General features: G+C 36.9%; 1 protein-coding gene across 1 annotated transcript in view; it reads left to right on the forward strand.

The window, feature by feature from the left end:
* Positions 1 to 15,264, forward strand: part of Abca5 (ATP binding cassette subfamily A member 5) — a 66,240-nt gene that overhangs the window by 3,157 nt on the left and 47,819 nt on the right. Inside the window, exons 2-7 of the mRNA XM_004655143.3 lie at positions 4,280 to 4,349; positions 7,137 to 7,171; positions 7,302 to 7,418; positions 8,394 to 8,598; positions 11,659 to 11,820; positions 12,661 to 12,749. Coding sequence (XP_004655200.2) covers positions 7,317 to 7,418; positions 8,394 to 8,598; positions 11,659 to 11,820; positions 12,661 to 12,749 — 558 coding nt within the window. The 5' untranslated portion in view covers positions 4,280 to 4,349; positions 7,137 to 7,171; positions 7,302 to 7,316. The remainder of the gene's footprint in view (positions 1 to 4,279; positions 4,350 to 7,136; positions 7,172 to 7,301; positions 7,419 to 8,393; positions 8,599 to 11,658; positions 11,821 to 12,660; positions 12,750 to 15,264) is intronic.

A 15,264-nucleotide genomic window follows, 5' to 3' on the forward strand; every position in this document is an offset into this window, starting at 1 on the left:
TAATTAAAAAAAAAGTTAAGGGGCTGGAGAAATGGTTTAGTGGGTTAAGGTGCTTGCCTACAAAACCTAAGGACTCAGGTTTGATTCTCTAGATCCCATATAAGCCAGATGCACATGGTGCCACACATGTGTCTGGAGTTCATTTGCAGTGGCTAAAGGTCCTGGCACGTCCATATTCTCTTAATCCCTCTCTCTCTCTTTTTCTTTCTTTTGCTCTCCTCTCTTTCTGTCTAATAAATTTAAAATTTAGAAATTTTCTGTAAGGTTATATACTTTTTTGTTTTAGTAATTCTTTTTGGATATGATTTATAACACATGGAGTACAGGAATTAGTATTTCCTTAATAATAAATGACTTTGTAATATTGCAATGCTTCATTTTTAAGTCAAGTATTGATGCATTAGAAAGGGATATACCTAGTGGGATTTCGGTTTTTCTTTTTATGCTTTATTAAATTTAGTGTAAATTATTTTATATAGGAAATTATCTATAAAAAGTTACAGATTTGATTAAAACTTTAGTAGTTCAAGTGTTTAAAATTTACCTAACATTTATATCAAGCCCTGCAACCGATTTGATGTGCTCACCAGGTTTGCTGTGAAACAATGGAAAATGATGTTTTACTGATAATACCTTGCTTTGGTGTGCCTGCTACTGTGCAATAGTGCTTTGCTAACGTGTGTGAAGGATTGCATTGGCAAGAGTACTGCACTCTTGGATTCATACCATCACTATTGAATTAATTCCTGGATAATGTGTGTAGAATGCTGTTTCCATTTGCAGCCAATGTTAGACATGATGCTGGCCAAGGAACCATTTGTTGCCTGTTTCTTTTATTCTTTCAAATGCCAAAACAGAGGCTACCATGTTTGGGAATTGTAGCCTGACAAGAGGAAAGCTAGAGCTCTGTGTTAAATCTGGAGTGACTTAGAGTCTAGGAAAAGGCACTTCCTAAGTTAAACCCTTTATAAAGTTTTTCCTCTGCTGGCCCTACCTTGTCCTAAAATTGCTTCAGATACTTTGCTCTGCCAGAGGCACCTCTTTCATGTTATCTCTGCTGTGTGGTCTTCCATCTTTCCTTCAGGAAACCTAATTTTCTTACCCCTGGAGTTGGTCTCATCTCAAGACACCATAATTTATTTTTGGGCATGTTCTTCAATATATCTGCCTTTCAGCAGCTCCCACTTCCTATAAGGATAATTGGTGTTCTTCGAAAGATTCTTAAAAACAGGAGAGCATGGGGCGAGAAGAAAAGGCTGCAAATCAATTATTTTTGAGATAAGTTCTCTCTCGCCCACGTTGGCTTTGAATTGCTGGGCTCAGGAAGTCCTCCTTCCCTCTCCCTTTCAGCCTCTTGAATAGTTGGGACTTGGCCAGACTGTGGCAGAACTTTTGTGATTACCCTACCAGTGTGAATTATAGACATCTCTTTTTCTTTATCTATCTTCTCCCCAAAGGACAAACATTAATTCTCATAGACAGTATGGCCCCAACATTGAAGAATCAAAATGCCAAAGATGTAACTCATGACTAGTCTTTATTGTAGAGTTTGTACTTCATTTATGTGTGGAACTGTCCTGGCCTGATTGATTCCCTACATACCTTTAAAGAATGGATGAGCTTTAGACCCTGGGCATTATGTGTGGGGATAAGAGAGAGTTGGGGTTAGAGAGTGTGGGTCATTGGGGAGGGCAAATAAAAGCTGTTAGGAGTTGGGAAGTAGCTCGGTAGAAGAGGCTTGCTTACCAAAATCAAATGGATTTCATTCCCAGGACCAAGAAAGAAAGGAAGGAAGAAAGAGAGAGAGAGGGAGGGAGGGAGAGAGGGAGAGAGGGAGAGAGGGAGGGAGGGAGGGAGGGAGGGAGGGAGGGAAAGAGAAAGAAAGAAAAAAGAAAGAGAGGGAGGGAGGGAGGGAAAGAAAACTTACAGTTTTCAAAGACATGAGAGCTTTGGAGTTACTGTTTAGGTGCCCATCATTAAAGGTTTATGAAGAATCAATATTAAGAATGTTTCATCTTTTATCTAAACTAAGCATTTCATGCTGTGAAAAACCAAGCAACTGAGCTTCTTCTGTTTTTTTTCAAAGAAGAAAAGTTGTAAAAAAAAATTAGTTGTTTTTGTTTTGCATAAGTATGTATATGTTTGTGTGTGGTGTTTGTATGTGTGTATGCATGTTTGTGGGTATACACATGTCTAGCTTCACGTGTGCTTGTGTATGTGCTTGTGTCTGTGTATGCATGTACAGGCCAGAGGCAGATTTTGGTTGTCTTGATTTTCAATTGCTTTCCACCTAATTTTCAGCTCTCACTGAACCTGGAGCTCATTGCTTAGATTAGACTAGCTAGCTGGCCATCAAGCGCCAGGGGCCCTCCTGTCCCTGTCTCCTCAACCCTGGGATTACAGGTGCATGTCGCTGTGCCTGACTTTTGCATGGGTGTTGGGTACTTGAACTCAGGTCCTCATGCTTATATGGCACTTTGTCACTTTACTGACTGACTGACTTACCCCGCCCCCGAGTTTCTTCTGTAGGAGTTTTTGTTGAGTTTTATATTAAGAACACACATAAGATGAAAGCTCAAAACCGCAGATATTATCATTAGATGTATTTGTCAATGAAGAAGTATCAGATGGTTGAGATTGGTCACAATCCTGCTTATCTGTATTCTTCTGTAACAGATTTCTTGCCTTTTTAATTATTGTTTTCTTCTCAATTTTGCCATCCACTCCAGGGGATCCCTTTGATTCAGGCTTTATTCTAGCACATTCATTTTGTCTTCAGAGGTCATTCACCCCATTTTCAGAGCTGTTTATTTCTGTCACTTTATTTGGTTTGCATTGCTTTTACCCTAATGTTCTTGTTTTTTTTTTTCATGAATATGATACACTGTCACTCCTTAGTGGGTATTAATGACACAACTTTTATATACTGTAGTGATCAACATATATAATTACCTGCCATGTACTAGGTATCATTTTCAGTTTTATGTGTATTCTCTTCAGCATTTGAAGAACATCATTTTAAGTGGGTATTGTAATTATTTGATAGATTTCAAAATGTAGCCCTGGCGCGCCCATTCTCTCTTTCTCCCTCTATCTGTCTTTCTCTCTGTGTCTGTTGCTCTCAAATAAATAAAAAATTTAAAAAAAAAAACAAAAAAACAAAATGTAGGCACAGCAAAGTTAAATGACTCTCAAGGTCTCACTACTGTTAAATGGTAGAGGCAGGATTCATGTTCAGTTGGCTTGATTCCAGAGATAACACTCTTTACCACCATGCTAATTCAAGCACTATCAGTTCCTGTATTTATTTTTTTTAATTTTTTTTTATTTTGATGCTTCTGTTACTTTGGTTGAGAGGCTTTTGGTTGTGAGAAATAGAATATGGTTCTTGTCAGCTCAATGCAAAATGAGGAGATTAAAGGAAGAATGAGGAGGTCAAGGAAGAAAAATTAAATTTTGAGTATGGTTAAGTTTTTTGACAATTAGAAGAAAGCTTTATAGCAAAATGCATGTATGTTTCATAAATATGTCCTTAAGGTAAACAAATTCAATTTCCATGACTTCTAATCTCTAGATCTGTTGGTTAAAAGTCCCATACTTCCAGGAGAAAACATCACCAATGCGTCACAAGACTAGTGGTGGTAGAGGAAGAGAGGACGGTGTCAGCGCATGTGCTGGGGTGATATATGCGAAGTTGGGTTTAGTTTTATCTTATGAAGTCCTGACTAAATGTGGAAGGCACGATATTTAAGAAATTCAGACATGACCATTGGGAAAATCAAATGTGAATTCAGAGAATCATTCCAGGAAGTAAAGATACTATGAATCCAGCTACTCTGGGAAGCATCTGGTATCTGAAAATAAAATACTAAGAATCCAGCATTCGATTTGAGTTAATAATTTAGTGGGGTTTACTAAGTCACTGTGTTCTGGCAAGCAGCTTAAGAATGCTCATGTTGAGTTGGTTAGTGTTGCTGTTTTGTAGCAAGTCACCTTTGTGAAGATGCTTATCAGTCCATTCTCAATCTTTTGTTTTACTCTTTTAATATTTTTGCAATGTCTAATTGAATTTTTCTGTATAAGTACTACTATATTAGTAATAAAATATAAATCCAAAGTAAAAGTTATAATTTTATTGTTAATTTTTTAAAACGTCTAGTCTAGTCTTTTCTATGTATGTAAAGAGGATGCTTATTTCATTTAAACTTTAATTATAAATGCTTACTTTTTGGAGAAGATAAACTGCTCCTAAAAAATGCTTGTTGTTTTTTATCCTTAGTGAAGACCATCGGAGTCTGGGACAGATAATCTTTATTTTTGATAGAAGTTATCTCCGTGGCCTCCATCAGGTAGGCTTATGTAAAATAAGGCAGTACTAACTGCTGGAAGGTTTCCCAGGATCCTTTGTGTGTTACTCTCTAGTTGCTCTTTCAGTATCCTTTGGTATGCGGAGAGGCTAGAAAGCTATGGTGAGCAAATCTGAATATGAACCTTAGAGATGACAGTTAAGACGTGTCTACTTCTGTGTAGTGCTCTCCTGAAGTGAAATCTCTTGAGATCTGAGAAGTCTTTCAGGAGAACAAGTTCCCATGGCCTTCAGATGGTAGAGGATGCTGGACCTGTGATAGGTACAGTGATCTAGCCTCCTTAGTGCTAGTATTAAAGGCCTGTGCCACCACACCTGGCTTACACCATTTTAAAAAAAAAAACAAACAACTTATTGACTTGAAATTCGTTTCTGTACAAGTAAAACTCATTAACCATTAGGCAGCTTCTCTCTGTCCTCCCTCCTTCACCAAGCCTCTGGCAACCCTCCATGTGCATTCTGTTTCTGTTGGTTTTTCCATCCTAAAGTAGTTCTGTAAGTGAAGGCATGTATTAGTTTTACCTTTTGTGTCTTTGCTCTAACTCAGGACAATGTTTTGGAGGTTGTTCTACATGATAGCATTTGTCAATATTCCATTCCTTTTAAAAATATTTTATTTATTTATTTATTTGAGGGAGAGATAGAGAGGGAAAGAGGCGGGGGAGAGGGAGAGAGGGAGAGAGAAAGAGAGAAAATGGGTGCACCAGGGACTCTAGCCTCTGCACACGAATTCCAGACACATGCACCACCTTCTGCATCTGGCTTATGTGGTCTGGGGAATTGAACCTTGCTCTTTAGTCTTCACAAGCAAGTGCCTTAACTGCTAAGCCATCTCTCCAGCCCCCACCTCCTGTTCCTTTCTTTCTGTGGCAAATGGTAGTTGATAGTGTACCTATACAACCGTTTGCTTGTCCATTTATTAATGGGTATTTGGGCTTTGGGGGTATACAGAGAGACAGAAAGACAGACCCCCCCACACACACAAAGAAAGAGAGAGGGCATGCTAGTATGAGTATGTGTGAACATGTATTTGTTTGAATCTCCATTTTCAGTTCTTTGGGGATATTTCTTGGGATAAAACTCTGAAGTCATGTGGTAACTGTATGTTACCTTTTTGTCAGCCTATTTTGACACCAGCATGTGAATATTCCATTCCTCCACAGATTTTGGTAGAAAACACTCAGTCAGAGAATTGCCTCCAGAGTTATATATATTATAATTATAATTATAATATATGTATTATACACAGGCTGTGATGCATGCCAGCATCAAATGTCTCTTTTATGATTCTTGGGGAAATTCATGGGTCACTGTCAGGTTGACAGTAGTATCCACTTATTTTCTTTTTGGGGGGAACTTGGTCACTTGCAAAATAATTTTGTGTTGTTTGAGATTCGGTATTTTAATTCAATCTTGTAGAGGATATAGATACTTCTTTTTTTTTTTTTTTGCCTGTGCTTGTGGTGTGAATATGCTTGTGTACATGTTTATATTCCTGTGGTGGCATATGTGTTTGGGAACACCTGTGCATGGAGGCCAGAGGTTGATATTGGGTGTCTGTCTTGCCAGCTTTCCTCCTCCTTTACTGAGGTAGCATCTCTTACTCAGACAACCCAGAGCTGACTTGGCTTATCTGGCTAGCCAGCTGGTCCCAGGGTTCCTGTCTCCATGTCCTTAGTACCAGCAAGGTTACATGTGGGTTGCCACGCTCACCAGCTGTCCACTTGAGTGCTAGGGAGCAAAGCTTAGTCCTCAGGCTGTGGTAATTCTCCAGACCTGATATGTTCTTGCATTAGGCTGCCAAGGTGTTGAGGTTCTGCTTGGAATTTTACACCCACATTCTTTGAAATGTTTGTGATTTTAACAGCTTTGTCAGTCTAGTCTGCATCTACCCAGTATGTGTCTTCCAGTGATGGGTCTACATCTGTCCTGCATGTGCCTCCTAGTGACTGGTCTGGATCTGGGCAGTGGCCTGTGGTTTGGCTCCTCTAGTCTTTGTCAGTATACATTGAGTGACATCCACATATGCCCAGCTTGGGAATTAGTCCAAGTGGCAATGAAGAAGTTTGTATTTGTGTCTAGCAGTGCTCATTTTGTTTGATCTCTCTGCTGCTTTCTGTGTTCCTGTGGCTGCTGTTTTTGTCCTCTAGACTGAAAGCCTCATTGTGACACTTCTGAAATTATTCCATATTCAGGACCAGTGACAAGAGGATAAAGTACAAAACATGGCTCAGTTCTCTTGGAACTCCAGAGTGGTGGTGAATGTCCTTTGTAGGGTGTTTTTATATTGGGCTTAAAAAAAATCATATACTTTCAGAGAGAGAGAGAGAATGAGAATGGGTATGCCAGGGCCTCTAGCCACTGCAAATGAACTCCAGATACATGCAGCACCTTGTGCATCTGGCTTACATGGATACTGGGGAATAGAACCTGAGTCCTTTGGCTTTGCAGGCAGGCATCTTAACTGCTAAGCCATGTCTTCAGCCCAACATATTGGGCTTTCTTAGCTGTACAACCGTGCAGTTGCTTGAGGATGGGCACAGGACAGAAAAGAACAAAAACAGATTTGGTATTCCCACATTCTCCCAAGGGTTAAGACTAGTTTTTCCCCAAGCCATAATTAGAGGTTAGCTTCTTGAGCTCTCTGTCCTTTCGCCTGCTTGTGTGCTCATTGTGAAGGACAGCAAAGGAGAAAAGTATTGAGCTTATGGGGTTAGTGGTTATTTCACATTTTTGTTTTTCTCACTCTACATCTATTATTTATTTTCAGACTTGTCAACTTGCTGTCTCACATCATCTGAACAGGTAGGAAAGATTGACTTGAGTGTAATTAATGTCGTGTAACCTAGATTAAACACATGCATGTTGTTGGCATTAAAAGTGACATGTGCTTTCCTGTGTGGTTCAAGGCTTGTTTGTGTTCTCTTTTAACAAGCTGACCCAGACAAACATGGCCACTGCGATTAGGGATGTAGGAGTTTGGAGACAAACCAGAACACTTTTACTGAAAAGTTACCTAATTAAATGCAGGACTAAAAAAAGTAGTGTTCAGGTAAGTTAGAAAAATACTCTTTTATTTTGCTTTCTTCTGCTTTATTTTGTTTTGATACATTCCATTTTAATAGTTAGTTTTGTTGTATAACACATAATAGAATTTTATTTCCTTTCCTCTCTTTAATTTGATTGTTTATAAAGTAAAAGCTTGTTATTTGTCATAAGCCAGAAAAAAAATAGAATTACCGACTACTCTTAAATGTTTAAATTTCATTAATGATCACTAAATTCAGTTAATTTCTAACATCCACACTGGATTTTGAGCTTTAGGCGTGCATTTTTCAGTGTTCATGAACTAACTTTCTGCAAATCACTTTGTGGAACATTATTCCACAATTTTATTCCCCACGTCTTCCCACTCAGTCAATTCTGGATTCAGACGTCCAAAAATACCAAAATGTTATCAAGGAGCTATACCATAGCAAAGATTACTTTTGGTAAAAGAAAGTAAGGTTTAGCTAGCAAACTAGTAATAATTTCAAGTCTGGAAGTATCTTCTGAAATCAGTAGAGCAATCAAGTAGGAAGATGATATAATAATTCATCCCTGGTAAAGTAGGCAATGAAAGTTAATTACTGTATACATTTAGGAATTCAAGTTGTGCTTAAAATCCAGATTCAAAGCCTTCTATGGTGATCCTTTTAGAAATTTTTGGCACATTACTTTAAACACAATTATATGAGTATATGTATTATATCATCAGTAACCTAAAATATTTAAATACTACCTTCATGTCACTTTGTTATATAACTTGAGTCCATATATTTTAGTGAAACTGAATATAAAGGGAAAATGCCTTTGAGCCTTGTGCGATGGTCAACACAGAAGCTCTTTTGGGATAGAATTGCTTTTACTTTCTGTGCATGCCAAGACAATCATTCCCTCTTGTTCTTTCTTAGGATTGTGTGCATAGAAATCTCTGCTTTTGTTACCACCCTTATAATTTGTAATCATTTGGTTTCTTTTATTATAGGAAATTCTCTTTCCACTATTCTTTTTGTTTTGGCTAATCTTAATTAGCATGATGCATCCAAATAAGAAATATGAAGAAGCATCTGACACAGAACTTAATCCTATGGACAAGTCCATGCTGTCTGACCTAATTCTTGGATATACTCCTGTGACTAATGTTACACGCAGCATCATGCAGAGAATATCTATTGATCATCTTCCTGACGGTATTGTGGTCTTTTGTATGGGTTCTTTCTGTAACCCAAGGCCTCTTCATTATTTATTAGCTTAAGTTTGAGTAACATTCTTAACACCTAGCCATATTTTCTCATTGATATATAATTTTACAGAAATGCTACAAAATTAGATAAAGTAAAAAAAAAATCATGTAATTCTGTGACCTTATGTTTCTTAAACAACATGAATTTATAATTGTGATGGATATCTTGTATATCATCCTTAAGCATAATGTATAGCTTAGAAGTTTGAAGGAATATTTATTTTTATTCCTATTCATTATAATTAATTATAATTCATTATAATTAACAACATAAAACATGTTGTAAAGTTACAAAGTAGTAATTTTTTCAGATTTTCTGCCTGATTACCAAAGACCACGGCAGTGGCCAAAGTACCTTGTTCTGCTTTGTTTCATGTAGGCTTATCGTGAAGAAATGGAGTAGAAATTGGATAAGCAGTGAAATGTAATGTTTTAAATGGCTGTGAGCAAACTTAAAAGCAAGAACTAGCAAAATTGAGAGGAATGTTTACACTACAATAAATTGTGAACTGCTGAACTGTAGAAAATAGCAGACCAGCATGTTTTATTTTTTATAGAGTAATTGTAATTAGCTAGTGCATGAGATATTGTACACTACTGAGTACATCACATTAGTTATATAGGAGTCAAATAAATTTCCCATTGCTCTCCATTTTAGTCAAATTAGCAAATATATGTCTTACTGGTGTAGTACTTGTTTTAGTCTATCATACTAAATGCAAGTTGCCTGGTAAGCCAGGAGAATTTAATGTACAAGCACAAAAACTGATAAGAAACGTTGAGAATAAAATTCACTGTTTATCCTGAGTGGGAGGAAGGCAATGTAAACAAAAGAAGTGCAAGCCAGCATATATCCACTTGCTTACAAATCAGAGTGGTAGAGTGTTTTTATTTTCAAGTTCTGCTTTAACTGCAGACCAATGTGAATATGGATTATACACACATATATGATAGGATTTGAACCAACATCCTCTTTATTTAGGTCATTTTGGAGTTCCATGTCTGCGTCTGGAAAATAATTAACATTCAAGTAATATTTTGCAGTTTTACATATTCTTGTTTTTTTTTTTTTAAACTTGGTCTTCTGAACAACACAATGTGCTCAGCTGGGTGTTGTGCATGAGACCATCAAGCTTTGTGGAGTTAAGTCACTTCTCTTTACTTACATGAAGTGAATGATGAAGTTAGGTACCAATCTCAAGTTTTTCCCCTTTGACCACAAATTCTGGAATTGCAGTACAGAAGGTATCTTGCTATTAAAGCTTCAGGAGAATATTTAAACATTTGTCTTAACTAATGTGATAGTCTGATTAATAGCATTTTCTCCATTCATCTGCTGAAAAGTAGTAAACAATATTAGGTTTAAGTGGTAGTTTTCATTCAAAGAGTTGTATCATTATTGGCAAAATACATACTTTCTTCAGAAGAAATATCCACTTATTAAGGAACAATTCAACTTTAATTTGAGGTAAATGGTGAGAACCACATTATGATTTCTATAATTTTATTGCTGCCTAAAATCTTAAATGTAAGAGTTTGTCTGAAAGTAAGGTTGCTGGTAAATGAACCTTAAAAGAAGAAATAATGTATCCATGAGGATCTTGGTTCATCCCCTCAGTACCACAAAAATAAATAATTATGAAGAATAGAGGTAATATCAAAACTATTTAAAAGAAAACAAAAAAAACCCATACTTTTATTACTGTTAAAAAAATACTACAGTGGCTGGGCATGGGGGTACATGCCTTTAATCCCAGCTCTCAGAAAGCAGAGGTAAGAGGATCACCATGAGTTCAAGGCCACCCTAAGACAACATAGTGAATTCCAGGTCAGCCTTGGCTAGCATGAGACCCTACCTTGAATAACAAAGAAGAAAAAAAGGCTACAGTTCATTGAGATTTGGGGATAGTAATCTTTTGATGAAAGATGCTTCATTATTTTATCTAATACTTTATGATAGTAATAAATTATATATTATACTGACACAATTGATATAATCAAATCACAGCTTATCAATACAATTATACTGTTAGGTGTTTTAAAATTTTAATTGAAATATATATATCTTTATTATCAGAGGTTATACTCTTCTATCCCCTTGTTCCTGCTCCTATTTCCCGGGGTCCTCCTCAGTGGGGTTGTGGTATTCACTGTGGAGCTATGAAGGCCTTGGTAGTCCCTGTGGAGTAGGTGAGGAAGGAAAACCTTGCCTCAAGGTGTTCCCAGCCACTATGTCTCTTACATTCTTTCTGCCCCCTCTTATGCCATGTTTCCTGAGCCATGGCAGGCCTTTTGGCCATCTGATTTAGTGTTGAGTTCTCTGTAGCCTCTAGATTTCTTGTGTGATGGGTTTTGATTGGTCACTGTATGTATCACTGTTGCCCTGGAGCTGGTTGTGAGGCTAGCAGTAAGAGCAGTGTTCATGTGACCGCTTCCTGTACAATTTCTCCTGGGCCCTGGCAGATGTGGTAGAGGTGGCATGTCTCATGGTGGGCAGCTGGCAATCTTTTTGTCTTATCGTTGGGTTTTGGTTCTCCATTTCCCCTGACTTCTATAAAACGAAGAGTGAGGGCAGCTGGCAGTCTTTTTGTCTTATCGGTGGGTTTTGGTTCTCCATTTCCCCTGACTTCTATAAAACGAAGAGTGAGGGCAGCTGGTATTAAAGAGGATATGCAGTTATTTGTGCACACTCACTCTTGTTCTTTAGAGAGCAGTGGAGACTTTTCTCTGAAGTCTGAGTTTCCTGACTGAGGGATCCTAACTTGGCTTCTAGTATCAGATATGAGTTCTGTCCCATTGGGTGGGCCTCATGTCCAATCAGAGAACAGTTGGTTGCCTGCAGAGGCTTTTAGCTGTTTTTTATGTTGCATTGTCTTAGAAGAGTTAATCTTCGTTTTCTAATAAGGTAGTGAATAAGACAAAAGCACAAACTATCCATCATAGAAATTATAACATTGCTCTATTATTTTAACTTTTGAGTTAACTATATCATTCTAATATTTTATAGTTGTAGTTACTGAAGAATATGCAAGTGAAAAAGAAATGGTAGCCTCCAGTCTCTCTAAGCCCAGCAACTTCGTGGGTGTGGTTTTTAAAGATCTCATGTCCTATGAGCTCCGTTTCTTTCCGGATATGATTCCAGTATCTTCTGTGTATATGGACTCAAGAGGTGAATAGTTCTAAGTAATCACTAAAATTGTTCAGTGCACATCTTTGCAATTTACAGCTTGTGTGCAAAATGTGATGGGGTCCAACACTGTCACTTCCAAATGTGCTTATTTTTTTCAGATGAAAAAATGATTAGTATAGCATGAAGTGTTTAGGTACGCACATAGGTCTGTCTCGGTGTGAGTATATATATGCGCATATAATCAGCCATTTTAATACACTAAGTAAATGTCATATTAACATAAAAGCAAACTAGATCTTACTTTATATGACTTTCTAAATATATATATTTTGTAATTGCTTTGGTACAGATTTTAAAGTCTCAAGCTCTCCCACTAATGAACTTTTAACTTTTATGTTTAAAATATGGGGAACAACCTTAAGGGTTTATATTGTCAACCATAAGTGTTTATTTAACAATATTAAAGTCAGCATACTAAGTATGAAATTTTTGATTTTATTCCAGAAAGCCTGTGTGAAATGTTTTTACTATTTTCTTAATCTGAATTTGTCCTTGTGTCTGGAGATGCATTGCAAGAGGCACTGTAGAATGATATAACATAAAACAGAAACTTGACTCATTTTAAACAACTGTGTTTACAGTTAACATACATTTTTATTCATTACCATTAAGTATCCTAGCACATGTAATTTTCTTTCAGAATTTCAAATAAACAGTTACAGATCTTATATATGTTCACTTTTGAAGAGCACTAGCCTACTTCTTTGGTCATGTAGAGACTGATAGATGATGCTTCTTTGGTAACCTTCTACATGATATTTTAGAAGAAAGCACTTGCATACCATATAAATCTCTTGTCTCACATTTTTCTCCCTTCAGCTGGCTGTTCAAAGTCATGCGAGGCGGCTCAGTACTGGTCTTCAGGGTTCATAGTTTTACAGGCATCCATAGATGCTGCTATTATACAGGTAATTGTAATAAAGGAAGAAAACCAAACCACATTTTATTCTAGTTGGATTTGGTTGAATTGCTTGTAGAGGTATATAATATATAATTAAATCTAACTTTTAGCGAAAAGAGATAGGTAAAAGTCATATTTTCAGGTTTAGTACCTTTTGAAACCCTCTATTTATGAGTAGGACTCTCTCTATATCTATCTATCTATCTATATATATCTTTTTTAACTATAGCTAATAGTCATGAGATATTTATTGTTATGAAATACGAATTATCTTAGCAAAAGACTGAGACATGATTGCATATATATATATTATTTTTAAAACTTTTTATTCACAGCTTCTATAACTATAGACAATGAACTGTGATAATTCCCTCCCCGTCCCCATTTTCCCTTTCACAAATCCACTCTCCATTGTATTTCCTCCCCCTCTCAATTAGTCTTTCTTTTATTTTGATGTCATGATTTTTATCCTCATATTATAATGGTCTTGTGTAGGTAGTACCAGGCACTGTGAGGTCATGGATATCCAGGCCATTTTGTGCCTGGAAAAGTGCATTTGTAAACAGAACTACCCTTCCTTTGGCTCTTACAGTCTTTTTGGCCCTTCTTCCACAATGGACCCTGAGCCTTGGAGGGTGTGATAGAGATGTTTCAGTGCTGAGCACTCCTCTATCCTTTCTTAGCACTGTGGTGCCTTTTGAGTCACACACACATATATATATTCTCCAAAACTTTCTCCCTTAAATAAAAATAACTTAAAAAGTGACCATAGGGCTGGAGGGATAGCTTAGTGGTTAAGGCATTTGCCTGCAAAGCCAAAGGACCTAGGTTAGATTCCCTAGGACCCACATTAGCCAGATATGCAAGGGGGCACATGTGTCTGGAGTTCGTTTGCAGTGGAAGAAGGCCCTGGCACGCCCATTCTCTCTCTCTTTCCCCCTCTTTCTCTGTCAAATAAATAAACAAATGATAGTAAAATATTTAAACAAGTGACTATATTTCATTTTCACTATATTTTCATTTTTTCTGTTTAATATTTATCACTTATTAAACACTGTTTCTAATTTATATTCTAGTATAAACACATTTACTATTTAACAATCCTCTAAGATTGAAAATAAAATATAGGTATGTCACGTACCTTTGAAGCTTCTTAGGTAATTCCTGGCAAAGTAGATATTCAAGCTGTAGACGTTTGGCTCCTTAATATATGCCTTAGTATTATGCTGTTATTAGAATCATGTTTAAATGGTAAGGTCTCACTCTAGCCTAGGCTGACCTGGAATTAACTATGTAGTCTCAGGCTGTCCTTGAACTTACAGCAGTCCTTCTACCTTGGCCTCCCTAGTGCTGGGATTAAAGGTGTGAGCTGCCCTGCCTGGATAAGTTATGTTTTAAAGGCATATTTAGACATGATCTAGCATTTCTCATTTCAAAACGAGTTATGAAATGTATTTTTAGAAGTCATACATTTTTTGTCTTAGGGTTAGAACTTTAAAAATTAATCATAGCTCATTCCTCAGTTTCCACCAGGATCTGTGATGTTTTTCTGTATTTCTAGTTTAAATTTACTGGGAAATAATTATCATTTGAAAAATGCACAGAAACAATGTTCTCTACTAAACCATATATTCAGAGAAGTCCTGTCTGTCAAGTATAAGACTGCCAGGTAGTGAACGGACTATTACAGTAATAATTTTATGACAGGATTGCTGTAAGAACCAAATGAGCCGCTGTACATGGAATGTTTTATAAATTCTTACAACTTATGTGGTACACACTTATCAGGCTCTTGTAATACTGTGTCAGTTCAGTGGCACAGGTAAAGATAGTGAAATAGGGGGTGTGTCACAGTGATGGCCCTGTAGTCCTTACTGGCGTTTGGTTAAAAACTTTAGCTTCCCAAGCCAGACCAACCTGTACAAATCTGTGTGTCTGGGTTTTAAAGCGCCAGGTAGGCCTGCCGTTTACAAGAACCATCTTAACAGTGATAGGAATGATTACATGCATGATGCCTGAGAGCCTTAGCTTGGAAGATATGTTATTTGTATTAAAATGCCTGTAGACTGCTGAAGATGATAAAATTACACAATTTTATTTGACAAATTAATGAAAACATAACATTTTCCTACTAAAAGCTTTAGGTTTTAGAATGAAATGAAAGCAGCATTCTACTTATTTTAGTTTTTTTAAAAATTTTACTTACTTGCAATCAGAGAGATAAGGAGAGAGAGACAGAGAGAGAGAATGGACACACCAGGGCCTTTAGCCACTGCAAACATGAATGTGCCACCTTGTGCATCTAGCTTATGTGGGTCCTTGGGAATCGAACCTGGGTCATTTTGCTTAGCAGGCAAATGCCTTAACCACTAAGCCATTTCTCTTGCCCAGCATTCTACTTTATATCATGATGCTGTGGTCTCTCATTTTATAGGAAGTCTGTGACTTTTTGAGGATGTTATTTACATGAGGTTATTTACTAAAATTAGCATTATAATCACATTTTATTAAGAGTTTTCTCA

The sequence above is a fragment of the Jaculus jaculus genome, chromosome 9 (assembly GCF_020740685.1).
Source record: "Jaculus jaculus isolate mJacJac1 chromosome 9, mJacJac1.mat.Y.cur, whole genome shotgun sequence".
NCBI lineage: Eukaryota > Metazoa > Chordata > Mammalia > Rodentia > Dipodidae > Jaculus > Jaculus jaculus.